Here is a 16583-nt window from a genome sequence, read left to right on the forward strand (position 1 = left end):
AAAATTTTTTTCAATAGAATTAATTCATTTTGTTTATCTGCGATAGTATTACTGTGTATGATACTCCAAGTCTAAAAGATGGCTGCTTCCTAAAAAATAAAAAATCTCTGATCAGAATGTTAGAAATTATTATTTACCAAACAAATCCGACAAAGAAATATACAGATGCACTTCAGACAGTTGGACACTTTACCTTATCAGAAAACCAGATGAGCCTGGAATCCTCGTAATACCTGAACATGCCATACTTGGGGTCCAGCAGCTCTCTCATGATGAGCAGGAAAAATTCCTTGCGTACTCCTCCTGCATCAACAGCATCTTCCCCAACAAATATAACCTAGGACAACACAAGGCAGAAGTAGAGGGACTGTAATGTGTATTGTGGCATGCTATTTACTACTAAGTGATAATCAGCAATTTATAAACACTTTAACTGTCAAACACATATTAAACATGTAGTATATAAGTAAAAGTAATAATTACAAAATGTCTAATTACCTTCAGTGGCTTTTTGTAATCTATATTCTTTGTTTTCCTAAGGACTTCCATTGCATCTCCTACAATGTTTTCTCTACGCACCACTAGAATTAGGCAGGGATTCACAGATTCAATCACTGGGAGAAAGAGAGAGGAGACATTCTGTCTGTGGGCCTGGTCAATAGCCATCTAGAAAATAAATTAAAGATTAAAATTTTACAAGCAATGCTACAAAGAAGCTACTGTACTGCATATTACAGGTATAGCAATTCCTATAAGAATTCCTATGTTACTGATGGTCACAAATCATCCTAAGACAGTATCTAATACATCGTAGCCATCGTGCAACTGTAATAAAATGAGTAGCCTTTGATTTTGCTCTATATTAATGGATACCTCATAACAGAAAGATAGGTTATCACATAACTACAATAATACCAAAAAATCTCAATACTAATATATTTTCATTTGGAAAGGCAGATAAGATTTATGAAGAGGAGAGATAAAGATCTTCCATTTGTTGGTTCATTCCCCAAGTGGCCACAAATAGCCGGAGCCAGGAATCAGGAGCTTCTTCTGAGTCTCCCACGTGGGTGCAGGAGACTGGAATGAAGCTTTTACAAGGCTTTGGACCATCCTTTATTACCTTCCCAAGCCACAAGCAAGGAGCTGGATGGGAAGTCGGGCGGCCGGGATTAGAACCGGCGCCCGTAAGGGATTCCGGCACATGTAAGTTGCGGACTTTTAGCCTCTAGGCCACCACTCCAGGCCCCTATGCATAGCTGTTTTTAAAACACATTTCCATCAAGTTTTGAAAATACTCTTGTACATGCCACAACATGCAACAGTCTTCCGATTGCATCCCAAGGTGTTTTGCAGAAGATTGACCACAATGAAACAAAATACTCAAATACTCAAAAACTCAAATACTAACGTCTGCAGCCAAATTTCAAATACACAGTATTTTTAAAAACATCACAGTTATAATTTTTAAAAAATCTCAGATTAGGACCATATAATACTTACCTGCATCTGTAAGACTGCATCTGTTTGTAATAGAGTAGTTTTTGCTTGTGCATCAAATACAAACGGATACGTGCAAATTGTTACAGGGATATCTGCCAACTGGAAATGAAAAATAATCTTATTAGTATAACTTTGGCTTGTGATATATTTATTGTGGGCGGTGTCATTTTCTGTAAAATCAATCATACTCTTGGCTGATTCGATTATGTGTGGATCAGGAATTAAAAACAATCTGCTTGGGCAAACTTCTATTCATTTAACAGGTATTTCTTGATTACTATTAGAGTGCCACAATTATTAGTCTAATAATCCGTTCATTAACATTCTAAAGAACCATCATTATTATCTGCTAAGCTTTAAATTTAGGAGAACTGATTTACTAGTACCATTATCAGGCATTAGACACAGTGCAGGCAACTAGTTATACTAACAGGTAATGTGGGAGAGATTGGCCTCTAAGTATTTTAACCGTGCAATAAAATACAAATCCTCATTTGCCAGTCACACATTCTTGCAGTTGGAGAGCATCCTATTACCAAGCCAACAAGCAGCTAAATTATTTATACTAAATGTGAATTTGCATTTCTATATATTATCATGCATCATTTACTCTTTCTTTTGCCCTTGCAGATGTGTATATGTATATACACTTATATATGGTATAAATATCCATTTTTCAATTCTTGACCATGCTTTCCATAAATTCCTCTTTTTATGCTGAACATCCTTTTTGTATTCACTTGTTAATACCGCTCAATTATCTCAACATAATAAAGCCAATCTTAAATTCTGTATTTGTGTCAATATCTAGCTACTGTTTATAGAAAATCATTTTACTTTTCTGAAACTCAGAAACACATTGGTATTACCAAAGTCCACTTTGGCTTCACAACTCTTACATTTTCACAATCTTATGTGTCACTTTTCTGAATGATGAAGCAAACAGTATTAGACGCACAACATAAAGACACCTCAAAATGCTTCACTGTTTTTAGTGTTAAGAAAAACACACTAAGCAAAACCAACAGCAAACACTAACATTTTGCTATTAAAAAAAAAAAAGTAAATACAACGATTCCATGTGTTAAAAAGGTACTTTAGATTTCCTGACAACTTAGCCAAGAGTTAGAACTAGCATTTGAGTGCGAAAATGTTCATCAGGCTCCAAGGGTTTATAACTTTCAACCATTTCTGGTGTCAGTTACCAGCTTAAAAGAAGGTCATTTTACTTCTCTCCACATACGAACATTTTTACAACTCATAATATAGACATTTAACGTATTTCAAAGTAAGTTTACAGTTTAATACTCTGAGGACATGTTACATGTTATACTGGAAGACATAAGGAATATATTCTATAAATATCATAATGCAAATATTGATGAAATACATCACTTAGGTATGATGTTAACTAATACAGGTTTCTACTTAAGAAAATTCTATAATGATACGAAGGATCATTTGTATGGACTCATTTTTTTTTTTTAATAAAATGACAATGAAGCATACACGTTCTATGCACGTTCTAAAAACCCACACTCAGGAGGAACTTTTGGCTCTCCCATCACACAGGAAACAATGATGCATCTTACTTTGAATGTAAGACTTCATTACACCAAACTTACCTCAGTTAATCCATGGTTGACATCCTAAGACAGCAGTGCAGAACGCAACAATGAGGAAAGAGCAATGTTAGTGGTCAAATATAACTATTTCTATTCAAAGTAGCATTTTAAGCTTGCTACAGAATACTACATTGAGGCAGAAAACACATCTACAATAAAAGCACCCTGCTTTCCATATACAGATCTTACTTATTAATGCAAGAACTACTTTGTGCTCATAAAATTAGCAAGGTTTTGAACATAATGAAATTTAGATCCAATAACTTTCAAGCATTCCCTAAATCTAACTTGGTTCTTAAGAAAGATTTCTATGTCTCAGTTTCTCCAATTAGGAAATGGAAGAAACATTCCTCAGACTTGCTTAATGCTGATAAAAGTATTTAGGGAAGGCTTAAATCCTATATGGAAGTAAAAGGAAAATAAAAACAAGCTACATATTGTCACTGCTTGACACAAATTAAACAGTAAAGAAATCATAAGGCATTCTATGTTAGGAAACACATGGCAACTAGTAAGTAGAAAAGAGGTAATTAGGAAGGAAATAACAATGAAAATTACGATGTAAGCTTATCACTTCACCGAACAGAGATGTGCACATTCTCTTGCAGAATGTTTCCACACATATGCTTAAAACACAGCCTTAGGTAAAACACTCCATGGTTTCTAAGTCTATGGGTTGTGCCTTGTTCAATGAGGAATTTATCTTTTCTAAAGCCAGAGTGCCGTCCCTTGGCTACTGAAAGGTGATTCACAGGCCTTCTCAGTCACAGCTGAGAAGAGTATTTTTGCTTACCTGGAATTTTCAAACACTGGACAATCTAACAAAGTGATTTATAATGAAGACTTGAACCATGTGATATCAATTCTGCCTCAGCAAGAGTTGAGGAAAAACTGTCAGACGCATAAGCAAGATGTGACTGCACCCACATTTGGGGGGAGATTCCATGGTGGGCAGTACTCTCTTAAGCACGGTCACATATCTATCCCCAGGGCTCCACAGGGAAAGGGTAACAGATGCATTCTTTTTGGTACCTTTCCCAAACTCTGCACAACTGCTGCTTTTCCTGATTTGAATCTGCATACTTTCTCTACAACAAGTTGTAATCATCAATGCAATAATTTCTGTGAGGCTTTGCAGCAAACAACAAAATCTCAGCAAAGTTTGTGGGAAACCCTCAGAAAATTGCAATTATGGCATCCACAGTAAGAGCAGGGGTTTTACCATAAAGTTTCTGCCACTCCTGCAGGAAACCCAGATTGTGATCCTGGCTTTGAGTCTTCGCCTGGCCTGGTTTCATCTGTGCGTGGGTAGTAAACCACTGGATTGAAATTTGTTCATTCTAACAGCCCGGCATGGTAGCTTAGAGGCTAAAGTCCTCGCCTTGCACCCACTGGGATGCCATACGGGTGCAAGTTATAATCCCGGCAGCCCCACTTCCCATTCAGTTCCCTGCTTGGGGCCTGGGAAAGCAGGCGAGAATGACCCAAAGCCTTGGGACCCTGTACCCATGTGGGAGACCTGGAGAAACTCCTGGCTTTGGACTGGCTCAGCTCCAGCCAGTGCAGCCACTTGGGGAGTGAATTAAAGGATGGAAGATCTTCCTCTCTGTATATCTGATTTTGCAATAAAAATAAATCTTATAAAAAAATTGCTCACTTTGCTTCTCAAGGAAAAAATACTTTTCAAAGCACTACTTAGCATAATACTGTGCAGACTGTTCTAACCCTGCAGTTGCCTAAACCTTCATACAGCTTTGGATATCACTGGCAGCTTTACAATATTAACAAGTTTTAGCGTCCCCACGAATTCGTACTTAATAAAGTCAAAAGTAAGCATAAGGAAAACATGATTCTGCAAACTCTCTCCCAATAAAATTTCTGGTGGTAGCAGTCCCTTTAAAAAAAAAAATCAGAGAAGTAAGTTATTACTGCACAAATGCTATCATCAGCATGGATAACAAGAGGGAAGACTGTTTAGCAGAAAAGCCTTTAAGATTAAATACTGCTCCACTGGAAAGCAATTTAAAGGAATACTTGAAATCCTTTTGCTGTATGTATATATCTTAAATACACTAACTTTCTAAAGTAGTTTTATAGTTCACAGAAAACCTGAGAGACAGGAATGGAGATATCCTAAAGCAAACATGAACTCTTCCAGGAAAAAGAGAGATGCTGGAAGGCAGGAAAATGCAGGATTGGAGAAGTGAGGTTATTTGAAGCTGAGAAGGGAGAAGAGGGAGGGAAGTGAAGGGAAGATGTTGAGGCCTGTATGTGGAAGGCCTTGGACACATCTGGGGTTATTCTCCCCAAAAACAGGAGAAAGGGAGAGGAGCCATGAAATCACTCTAGGGATCATCAGTCCTGTGCCAGGCTCTGAGTTAAAGGGCAAGGACATAAAAGTAGGGGTTTGGTGGAGCGTATACATCCTTAATAGCCATAACCTCCCCCTTCTCCCCAAGAGCCCTTTTCTGCACTTGCATCTGCAGGCTTGGTGGGATGCAGGAGCAAGGAGGTAACCGGAAGCCAGACGGTTTGTCTGGATTCACCTGGTAAGAGAAGGAAGTTGTCGGCCTCAAGAAAGAGGGGCCAGAGGGAGAGGGGCTATGTGAGTAGCCAGGGAGGCAAGAGGTAGATTCTTCAGGGCAGATGAGAGAAAAGGAACCGGCCTTGAAGATGGGCAAAAAATAGCAAATGCTCAGCTCCAAAATTCCCTCTGTGCTGTAAATGGGACTTCCCCTTCACCATTTTGTGGGTAGATTCAGCCAGGAATATATCCTGTATAAATCCTATTATACACTCTGGCAATTGCAAAAAAAAAAAAAAAAAAGAGAGAGAGAGAGAGAGGGAGATGCAAGACAAAGAGAGGGAGATGCAAGAGGGAGAGAGAGATGCAAGAAAGCACAAATAAACATCAGCAAGAACGCCAACGCAGCCAAGTTGAATTACTGCAATGTTCCTACGGCTCTATTCAGTTTTTACATCTACCTATTATCTTCCTATGAATACTTTGCCAGTAAACATGTCATATTGCTAGTTCGGCAGCTACGTAGAACAGAACAAGTTAATTTCCTCACAGTGGTGATCCATATACACAATACAGCTGGTACCAAATTAACTAAAATTTAACTTAGCAATGTATATATGCAAATACATGAGACTAAATTCTGACCAATTTCCCACAGTATCTTTAATAGTAATTATTTGTATCTGAAATGTCTCACATATGTATACCTAGTTCTTAAAAATATGCATTAGAACTAAAACAATTACCTTGCGTCTCATTGTAATTCAAACAGGATGAACCCATTATAGGCCTTTCTACGCTTTTTTTCTGAATTAGTTAACTTGCACTGAATACATACTGATGATAAAGAGTATAGAAAAGGAGAAAAATGCTGCTACAATCACCACTAAATGCACAGATGTTGGTAGTTACCATTAAATTTCTTTTAAGAAAATTTGAGCAAAATCATAGGAGGGGAAAGGAAATTTACAACTGAGAACAGGACCTAGAAAGCAGGGAAAATTGTAGAAAGCAAAAGTAGGATGAGAAGGGAAACGAAAGAAGAGAGAGAAAACACATGTTCTTTTGGCAAGAGGTGACAACAGAGGGAGAAAAAGATACAAAAGCTGAAAAAATTCACATGAAAAAATAGTCCATATTTAAGATAAAAGTCCTATAGGGAGAAAATATCCAAGAAGACTATAAAAAACTGCCACCTGCAACACCAACATCCCTTATCAAAGCACTGGTTTGAATCTGTCCACTGTTTGCTAATGTGCCTGGGAAGGCAGCACATACAGCCAGCTGCTTGGACCACTGGTACCCACACGGGAGATCTGGCTGCTGCTGGTGCAGCCATTTCGGGAGTGAACCTTTGAAATAAATAGCTGTCCATAAAGCATATTACAAATTTGAGTGTTACTTGAAATGCTTGGACCGGAAAAATGTTTCAGAACTCAAGAAGAGTTTTTCAGATATTGGGACACACAAATGGCTTTACAAATTAAAGCATTCTTATTCCCAAAAGCTCCCAAATCCAAGCTTTTTTAAAAAGTGCCATGCTAGTGCTTTTATTTGACCGGGAAGATGCTCTGCTGACTCTGCCCTCAGACCAGAGAGGGTCTTCCCAATAAGTAGATGGACTTGTCTGGACTATGGGATGTTGGACTCTATGCTTGGCAAATTCTTGCAGGGAGGGAATTTCAACTAAACTTGAACTATGGTTATGCAGCGGGGTGGAGGAACCCACCATGGGGGGAGGCTGGGGGGGGAGAATCCCAGATTCTATGTAATTACAACACAATGTAATTAATGAATAAATTTAATAAAAAAAAAAGTGCCATGCTAATGTTTAAAGTTTTAAATATCAGGGCTAGCACAGTGGTGTAGTAAGCTTGTTGTTGTTGTTGTTCAAGACCTTTTTATTTTTATTGGAAAAGCAGATCAGATTTACAGAGAAGAGGCAGAGAATACAATCCCCCAGCTGGTTCACCCCCCAAATGGCCGCCAGAATTAAGATGGTCTGAAGCCAGGAGCCATTTCCAGGTGTTCCACATGCTGCAGAGTCCCAAGCACTTGGGCCATCCTCTGCAGCCTTCCCAGGCCACAAGCAGGGAGCTGATGGAGCAGCTGGAACCGGAACCACTGTCCATATGGGATCCCTTGTGCTTACAGGGTGAGGATTTAGCCACTGAGTCATTACTCCAGCCCCATGGTGTAGGAAGCTAAGACAGCTTGCAGTACCAAGATCCCATATGGGCACCAGTTAGAGTCTAGACTGCTCTATTTCCAATCAAGAACCCTTCTTATGACCTGGACCCAAGCTGGTCCACGTCCTTTAGCCCCTGCAGGCATGTGGAAGACATGTTATGCAGTCATATGAGGAGTGAACCAGCAGACAGAATATATACTGCCCTTTTCTCTCGTAACTCTTTCTGATAAAAATAAATCTGGGCTCAGTGTGGTGGCTCAATGGCTAAATCCTCACCTTGTAAGCGCTGGGATCCCATACGGGTGCATGTTTGTGTTTTGGCTGCTTCTCTTCCCACCCAGCTCCTGGCATGGGAAAACAGCCAAGGACGGCCCAAAGCCTTACATTCTGCACCCACCTGGGAGACCTGGAAGAAGCTCCTGGCTCACAGCTTCAGATGGGCTCAGCTGTGGCTACTGTGGCCATCTGGAGAGTGAACCAGCAGAAGGAAGATCTTTGTCATTCTCGCTCCTTCTCCTTGAAAAAAATCTGCCTTTCCAAGAAAAATAAATGAATCTTCAAAATAAACAATAATATGGGGCCTGGAGCGACAGCCCAGTGGCTGAAATCCTTGCCTGCAGGTGCCTGGATCCCATATGGGCACCAGTTCATGTTACAGCTGCTCCACTTCTTATCTAACTCACTGCTTGTGGTGTGGGAAAGTAGTAGAGGACAGCCCAAAGTCTTAGGATCCTGCACCAGTGTGGGAGACCCAGAAGAAGCTCCTGGCTTCTGGCTTCAGATAGGCTCAGCTCTGGCCGTTGCAGCCACTTGGAGTGGGAGAGTAGATGGAGGATCTTTCTTTCTCTCCTTCTGTCTGTAAGTCTGACTTTTCAATAAAAATAAACCTTAAAAATAGTAGTAATAATTACATCTTTTAAAAAGTTAGATATTAGAGCATTTTGAATTTTCAAATGAGATATGTCTAACCTACCTTAGACAAATAAACAAACAAATATAACCTAAGCATTTCTGAGATTTAGGAATCAGAAGTATATACTTGACAGAACCTCATAACCCATAAATGGGCGAAGAGGGTAATGAAGAAGAAATGCAACATACTATGACATAAACAAAATTAATTTCTTTTTAAAAAAAAAAGTATGTTTGCTTTTTTCTATACAAATGTTTCCTCATGTATAGGGGATCATCTCCATCCCGAAAATATGTATTTAATGCAAGCAATGACACAAAATACGCACAGAAAATATTTTACACTTCACACTGATCTTCAAATTTCATTTTCCACAAACTTCGAAGTTTCCTTTTATGTATGTATATATACATATACACAACTATATACATACCCATACTCATATCATTACTAAATTCCATACATCCTCACAGCAGGTTCTTCAAACCCTTACTTAAAGTATAACATCATATCATGTTCAACCCAGGATCAAGATCACTAGTACTAGTAAGAGCCCTATCTCCCCATTCCCAGAGGTAAGTTAGAACAATCAAAAGCACAGGTTCTGGATTCTGACCTCTAGGATATAGTACTAAACCAACTTAACAAATTAAATAAAGCTTCCACTGCCCCAACCATCTATTCATCACTTTCTGTATAAACAGAAAGAGAAAACAATGTGGTTGAAAGAGTATAGTAACAGGAGGTAATTCTCAATAAAGCAACCATATTTTTGAAACCTGGGAAATGGAGAGAGCATGAGAAAAGTCCACAAGTAGGTAGTCCTGTTCTGCCTCTTGCGTCTCTCATGGAAACAGTGGCACAGAAACAACAACTTTTGGAAATTCAGTTTGGTATTACCATGGTTATGTATTAGGAAGAGTTTGGATGAAGCATTACCCAACTTACATATTTTCAACACTTTATTTACTTTTATTTTACTTTGAAATGAAAAGAGAGACAAAGATTTTCCATCTGCTGTCCCTAAATGAGGGGACAAGGGTCTAAGCACTTGGGCTACCCTCTGCTGCTTTCCCAGACCCATCAGCAGGGAGCTGGATCAGAAATGAATAGTTGGGTTGTTGGGTTTCAAGCAAGTGCCCATATGAGATGCTGGCCATCTAAGTCATAACATCATTCTCCAGAATCATTTTAAATTATGTTAAGAATTTAAAAGATTTAAACTATCGTAAAATAATGATAACTCATTCATAACCTCAGTTTCATCATGAAATCCCAAGGACTACTATGATTCTGATGATTAAAAAAACTGGCAGCAAACAAGAGCTCTGTAACTGTTCAAGAGTTCAAACTTCAATGGCATGCTGTGCTGCTCAGCGAATGAATTCCAAGTGACATCTCAGATCTGGGTGCCTACAGGCCTGGGTGAAAGTCCTGGCATTGTCTCCTGCAGACACTGGGAAACAGGGTGATGTCTCAAATAACTAGGTTCCTGTCACCCAAGTGGGAGACATGGACTAAGTCATCAGATGTAGGTGTTGGCCTTATTCAGCCCTGGGTGTTGTGCGCATTCAGGGAATTAACAAGTGGATAAGAACTTGCTCTCTCTGCCTCTAGTACATCAAGAAACAAAACTTTATTATTTTTTTAAAAGAATTATTTATTTTTACTGGAAAGGCAGATATACAGAGAGGAGGTGAGACAGAGAGGAAGATCTTCCGTCCAATGACTCACTCCCCAAGTGAGACGCAATGGCTGGAGCTGAGCCATCTGAAGCCAGGAGCTAGGCACCTCCTCCAGGTCTCCCACGCGGGTGCAGGGTCCCAAGGCTTTGGGTCGTCCTCAACTGCTTTCCCAGGCCACAAGCAAGGAGCTGGATGGGAAGTGGGGCTGCCGGGATTATACCTGGTGCCCATATGGGATCCCGGTGCGTTCAAGGCAAGGGCTTTAGCCACTAGGCTGGCTATCGCACCAGATCCAAGAAATAAAGCTTTAAAACTCCAAAATGATTGCAAATAGAAAAACATGGCAAGAGACAAAATTATCAGCCATCTCAAAACATGGTAACTACAACCTTACAGCTCATACCAGGGTAGATAATAATCATAGTTAACATTTTACAATGCTGAACTTTGTAATACCTTAAGTACTTCATATTGAGTACATCATTCTTCTCAACAATTTTGTAAGGCAGATATTCCTATCTTAATCTGCAGGAAAGGAAATGAAATCTCAGGAGGAATTATTTTCCTAAAGATATAATTTATAAAATGCTAGAGTGGGTTTAATCCAGGCACTCTCAATGTTACATTACTCCCACAACATACAATTCAATTTGTAAGCTGAGATTCCATCAAAACAAAATAATCTTTCAGACCAAATTAACAATTTGATTCCTAAATCAGTACCATTATTTATCATAATGTTGTGGTTCTTTTAAAATTTAAGCAACAGTGCTTCAGAACTAGTTTAATGTATGCCTACACTTATTCATAAGTATAAAAATATGTAAGTGAATATTTGCCTTTTTAAAGAATTTTTTCTTTTTTGTCTCACATATACTAAAAAATTTTAAATTTTTGTTCTTTCAAAGGGATCTATGTATCATTTCCAGTTTCAAGAAACACTACTTAAAGACTGGGTTAAATATCAAGGCTCCTGTGCAGTCTCATGATAAATCAGTCTTACTTTGTGAAGCACTGGTTTCCTCAATGCTTAACAAATTTTCCGCATGGAAAGAATATAACATTTGCATATGTTCAAAGGTAGCTGATGAGCCTCCAGCCAAGTCTTACTGAGGGAGGGTTAAAACCCTTTAATCAACCCTTAGGGTGGGTACTGTAGCAGAGTGGGTTAACTCACAGTTCAGGACACCCACATCCCCAATCAGACTATTGCTTCAAGTCCAAGTTATTCTGCATATGAACCAAATTGTTGGTTATACACCTGGGGGGGGGGGGCGGACAGCAGATGACAGCCCAACTATTGGGGTTCCGGCAGAAAACCATAGGGGAAACCCAGATCAAGTTTTTAATTTCAGCCTGGTCTAGACTCAGTTGTTGTAGACCAGAGGTACTTATCCAAAAGGAAGTGGCAGAGAGAACAAATAAATCTTAAAAACAAACCAAAAGGGCCCAGTGCAATAACCTAGTGGCTAAAGTCCTTGCCTTGAACGCACTGGGATCCCATATGGGTGCGGGTTCTAATCCCGGCAGCCCCACTTCCCATCCAGCTCCCTGCTTGTGGCCTGGGAAAGCAGTCGAGAACAGCCCAAGGATAGGCTTCGAATAGGCTCAGCTCCAGCCATTGCGGTCACTTGGGCATTGAACCATCAACAGAAGATCTTCCTCTCTGTCTCACCTCCTTTGTGTATATTTGCCTTAAAAAAAAAAAAAAAAAAAAAAAAAGAAGAAGGAGAAGGAGAAGGAGAAGGAGGAGAAGGAGAAGGAGAAGGAGAAGAAGAAGAGCCCAGCATCATGGCACAGCCATTTAAGCCACAGTGTGCAATATCAGCATCCCTTTAGATGCTCAGGTACTGGGAAAAGCAGCAGAAAATGGCCCTGTATTCATATTGGGGTCCTGGATGAAGCTCCTGGCTTAAGTCTGGTTCAGCCCTGGCTATTGTGATCATCTAGGAAAGGAATTAGCTGATGGAAGAGTCCATTCTTCCTCTGTCTCATTTGCTGTTTAGTTCTGTCAAATAACAAAACCAAAAAAATGCACAAAAAAACCTAACTATTCCTTGGTTCAACTACCACTCCACTTTTTTTGTTCTTCTTCAGTGAAGAATTTCTGGGGTCTGGCATGATGGCTCAGTGGCTAAATCTTCACCTCAAACACACCAGGATCACATATGGATGCCAGTGTATGTCCCGGCTGTTCCACTTCCCTTCCAGCTCACTGCCAGTGGCCTGGGAAAGCAGCAGGGGATGGCCTATGGCCTTGGGACCCTGCACCCACCCAGCTCCACCTGTTGCAGCCACTTGGGAAGTGAACCAGCAGGTAGAAGATCTTTCTTTCCCTCTCTCCAAATCTGCCTTTCCAATAAAATCAAATAAATCTTTAGGAAAAAAATTTCAAGAAAAAGGCTGTGGTCTGTCTGGTTTACCACTATATCGCCAATACCTAAATCAGTGCCTGCTCATTACTTAAGAGATTCGCAGTGTTTAACGAGTAAATAAGTAAACCTATATGTGCAGACACTGAACTTGATTTAGCTTCCTGTCCTTTAGCTTCTCACTCCAGAGAGTAGTTAATGAGTCTGTCTTAGTATGGACAACAAATACTAAGGGAAAAAAAAAATGCTTTAGAGATGTCCTGATTCTTCGAAAATACACTAAAAAATGAATAGTAAATAAGAATAATAAGCCTCACTTCTTATATCTAGCTGTTAACCCATTTCTGTATTAAAATAACATGGCATAAAGTTTCATAAACAATGGATAATAGGATGGACATGGAATATCTAATTCTCAGATTTAGTTAGCTCCACAGGAAAAAGTGCATACACCTGTGGAATTTATTTTTTAAATCTGAAATAAACTGAATTTATCCAAGGGAGCATTAAACTAGAGCCAATGATCCAAGTGTTCTCTCCTGGTTTTGAAACACAGATCTCCCAACAACTAATGTATTCTGAAAAATTGCAGCATTAGGGACTCTATTCTTAATACTAGATGAACAAGAGGTAATCTCATGAATTGTAAGTAAAGCCTGAAAACTCATGTCACATTAGCATTTTCTTTAAAAAAGCATAAACTATCTCTTCGGCTTGATGCTGGTTAACTGAGTGCCATGTTTGTAAATATCATACAATATGTAGCTACTGCTCTGTAATTGTTTTTATTTCAAAGCTCCAAGCAAAAATTCTTGGAAAAAACAAACAACCTATTGTTTTAGAACATTAGAACATACATTAAAAATGAACTGTAGAGGAAACATACCATTCCATAGGCCTGCTGCTGAACCCAGTTGATATAATCATTCCTTATATCTATCAGTTCTTGTACTTCATGTATATAAAATTTGTCATACTGTATAATCTGCCCAGCTTTCTCATTTACCTATAAAAAAAAACAGAAGCACAATTAATTTTAACTTTAACCGCTACCTAGACAGAGACTGAAATATTTTAAAAGAAAAAGGCTTTGGAGACTTAGTTTTCTCCTACAGAAAATAATTACTGAGTGCCTACTATATGCAAAATGCTAGTTAACTGTTAGGAGGGACAAAAAGATTTGTAAGATGTGATATCTGCATGTAGTATTACAAAAACATTAGAAAAAAGTACAGAAATGTCTTTATAACCACAATAAAGCAGGAGGTATGTGCAATTAAAATGCAGTATGTACAAGCCAGAAACCATAAGGACTTCAGGTTGGGGAGTGAACCTAATTAATAATAATTATAGCTAACTCTTGTTAAGTGCTATTCTGTATCTGGCATCTGACTAGAATACAAGCGGTGATGTAGGTAAACTGTGAAAAAATGAAGAAGGCGCAGATTACTACCACAGAGATTGTTAATGACAAAGGTAATAGTAATTCTTCACAGTAGAGAGCACCACCTTACCTAAGTGATCAAAGTCATCATCACCAGTTGTGGTACAATGAAACACTATCCTCCTAGTAATAAAATACACACCATTTTTTAAGAAAAAGAGGTTTAGCCTGAGTTTAACCAAATATCTTGACTTCAACTCAATACACAAGAAATAAAATGTATAGAACAACAAGTTGACATATGGAAACAGAAACGCTGATTATTGAACATTAAAAGACTGGGCAAGACTCTTTGAAAGACAAGGTAATAGGGGCCCAGCAGCGAGGCCTAGCAGCTAAAGTCCTCGCCTTGAACGCCCCGAGATCCCATATGGACGCCGGTTCTAATCCCGGCAGCTCCACTTCCCATCCAGCTCCCTGCTTGTGGCCTGGGAAAGCAGTTGAGGACGGTCCAAGGCTTTGGCACACTGCACCCGCGTGGGAGATCCGGAAAAGGTTCCTGGTTCCCAGCATCGGATCGGCACATACCAGTCTGTTGCGGCTCACTTAGGGAGTGAATCATCGGACGGAAGATCTTCCTCTCTGTCTCTCCTCCTCTCTGTATATCCGGCTTTCCAATAATAATAAAATCTTAAAAAAAAAAAAAAAAGAAAGAAAGAAAGACAAGGTAATAAGGACAGAAAAGTGGGAGCTATTACTATTCCTAAATTAAGGAAGCAAGGAGATGCTGCACACTCTTTTGAAAGGTTCAATCTTCCTGATACTATATATAATCACTCAAACTGTGTCCTACACTAAAAAAGGTAACTTATACGAACATTGCAGATCAATCTAAAGTAGGAAAGCCAAATGGACACAATTTTTTAAGAAGGAAACCACACGTGAGGTCCATGTTTTTTTCCTCATGGTGGTATTTCTAAATCAGAATGGGTGTAGAGGCTAGAACTCAGGCAGTAGTGCTCTTACCAGACAGAGAAGTCACAGATTTGGACAGCCAACAACAGGGAGGGGGAGTCAAGAAGGTCATCCAGAGGATGAAGCTAGCAAGGCTCTGTGAGAAGTCTTCCTACAATTTCTAGGAATTTGTAAAGAATGAGTACACGTAAGAAGTGCATAAAAAATAAACTTCAAAAACCCAACAAATCAACAAAGGACCTGAGAAGATATTGTTAGTTTTAAGATCAGCATTTTCATAGGAAAAATGACACATATCAATGATAAAAATAACTTCAAGATACCCGAAGGAGAAACTCACTACCAAAAACACTTCACTAATTGCACATGGTATATAGATTAAGACAGTCTATGTTCTTTTCCTCATAATTTACAATTTAAATCAATTGCAACTTATTTAACAGAAATCAAAGTGTATAAAATATATTCTATCTACAATGGAACTGAAATGTAACAAAAAATATTTGTAAAATCCTAGAACACTGCCAATTAAATAAATACTTCTAAAATAATAAATTTTTCTTGAATCCATACAAGCTAAAGTCACGAAATAACTAACTAGCCTGAATGCTAAGGATGGACAGAATGTCAGAAAAACCCCATTCTGGTAAAGCAAAAGGAAAATACTAAGCACAGACATGAAAAAATTGTAAGACATTACTTGAGGCTGAGTAGAGGGTAGCTGGAGACTTACATCCCCTGGAAGCCCTACACAACCACAACACATTTAGACTCACTCCGCAGACCTCCATGCATTGCATGCCCACACAGAGCAAAGCCAAGAAATATTGAGGAAAGAAAAGCAAATCCCATGCATGATTGCAGAACTCCTGCCTTGGGAGAAGAGGGGCAGGAATTGTTCTGTGTTCAAAATTCTCTATCATTAGGAATATGCAGGCTACCTATTGATGGAGGACAGGACTGTGGGGGAAGGTGCAAACAGAAACTTTTGACAAAAGACAAAAAGAAAATATCCAAAGCAGAGTTTGCCATAGGTAAGAATGGCTAAGGTTCATGAACACTTAATCTACCTAAGCCCAAGGCTACACTACTAAAACAAACAATCTTTGGGGGGCTGGCATTGTGGTGTAGCAGGTGAAGCCAGTGTCCAACACTGGTGTGTGTTTCAGCTGCTTCACTCCAATGTAGTTCCTTGCTAATGTGCCCGATCAGGCACCTGCACCCATATAGGAGATCTGAAGAAGTTCTGCTTGCTGGCTTTGGTTTGGTCCAGCCTTAGTCACTGTGGATATTTGGGAGTGAACTAGAACATCTCTGTGTGCCTTTCAACAACTACTCTAAAAAAAATCTTCTGTTCCCTGCATCCCACTGATTTGCAAAAAACTGAGATAAGCGATACCAGTTTTTCACA

At 39.2% G+C, this 16583-nt stretch overlaps 1 protein-coding gene across 9 annotated transcripts in view; it reads right to left on the bottom strand.

Moving 5' to 3' along the window:
• Positions 1-16583, bottom strand: part of HERC4 (HECT and RLD domain containing E3 ubiquitin protein ligase 4) — a 113690-nt gene that overhangs the window by 17520 nt on the left and 79587 nt on the right. For 7 of the 9 annotated variants that reach the window (XM_058671689.1, XM_058671684.1, XM_058671685.1 and 4 more), the window contains 5 exons: positions 13700-13819; positions 3129-3152; positions 1504-1602; positions 499-666; positions 194-337 (listed from right to left, as the gene is read on the bottom strand). In XM_058671689.1, coding sequence (XP_058527672.1) covers positions 194-337; positions 499-666; positions 1504-1602; positions 3129-3152; positions 13700-13819 — 555 coding nt within the window. The remainder of the gene's footprint in view (positions 1-193; positions 338-498; positions 667-1503; positions 1603-3128; positions 3153-13699; positions 13820-16583) is intronic. The other 2 variants (XM_058671691.1, XM_058671686.1) reach the window with 1 other exon arrangement.

The sequence above is a fragment of the Ochotona princeps genome, chromosome 13 (assembly GCF_030435755.1).
Source record: "Ochotona princeps isolate mOchPri1 chromosome 13, mOchPri1.hap1, whole genome shotgun sequence".
NCBI lineage: Eukaryota > Metazoa > Chordata > Mammalia > Lagomorpha > Ochotonidae > Ochotona > Ochotona princeps.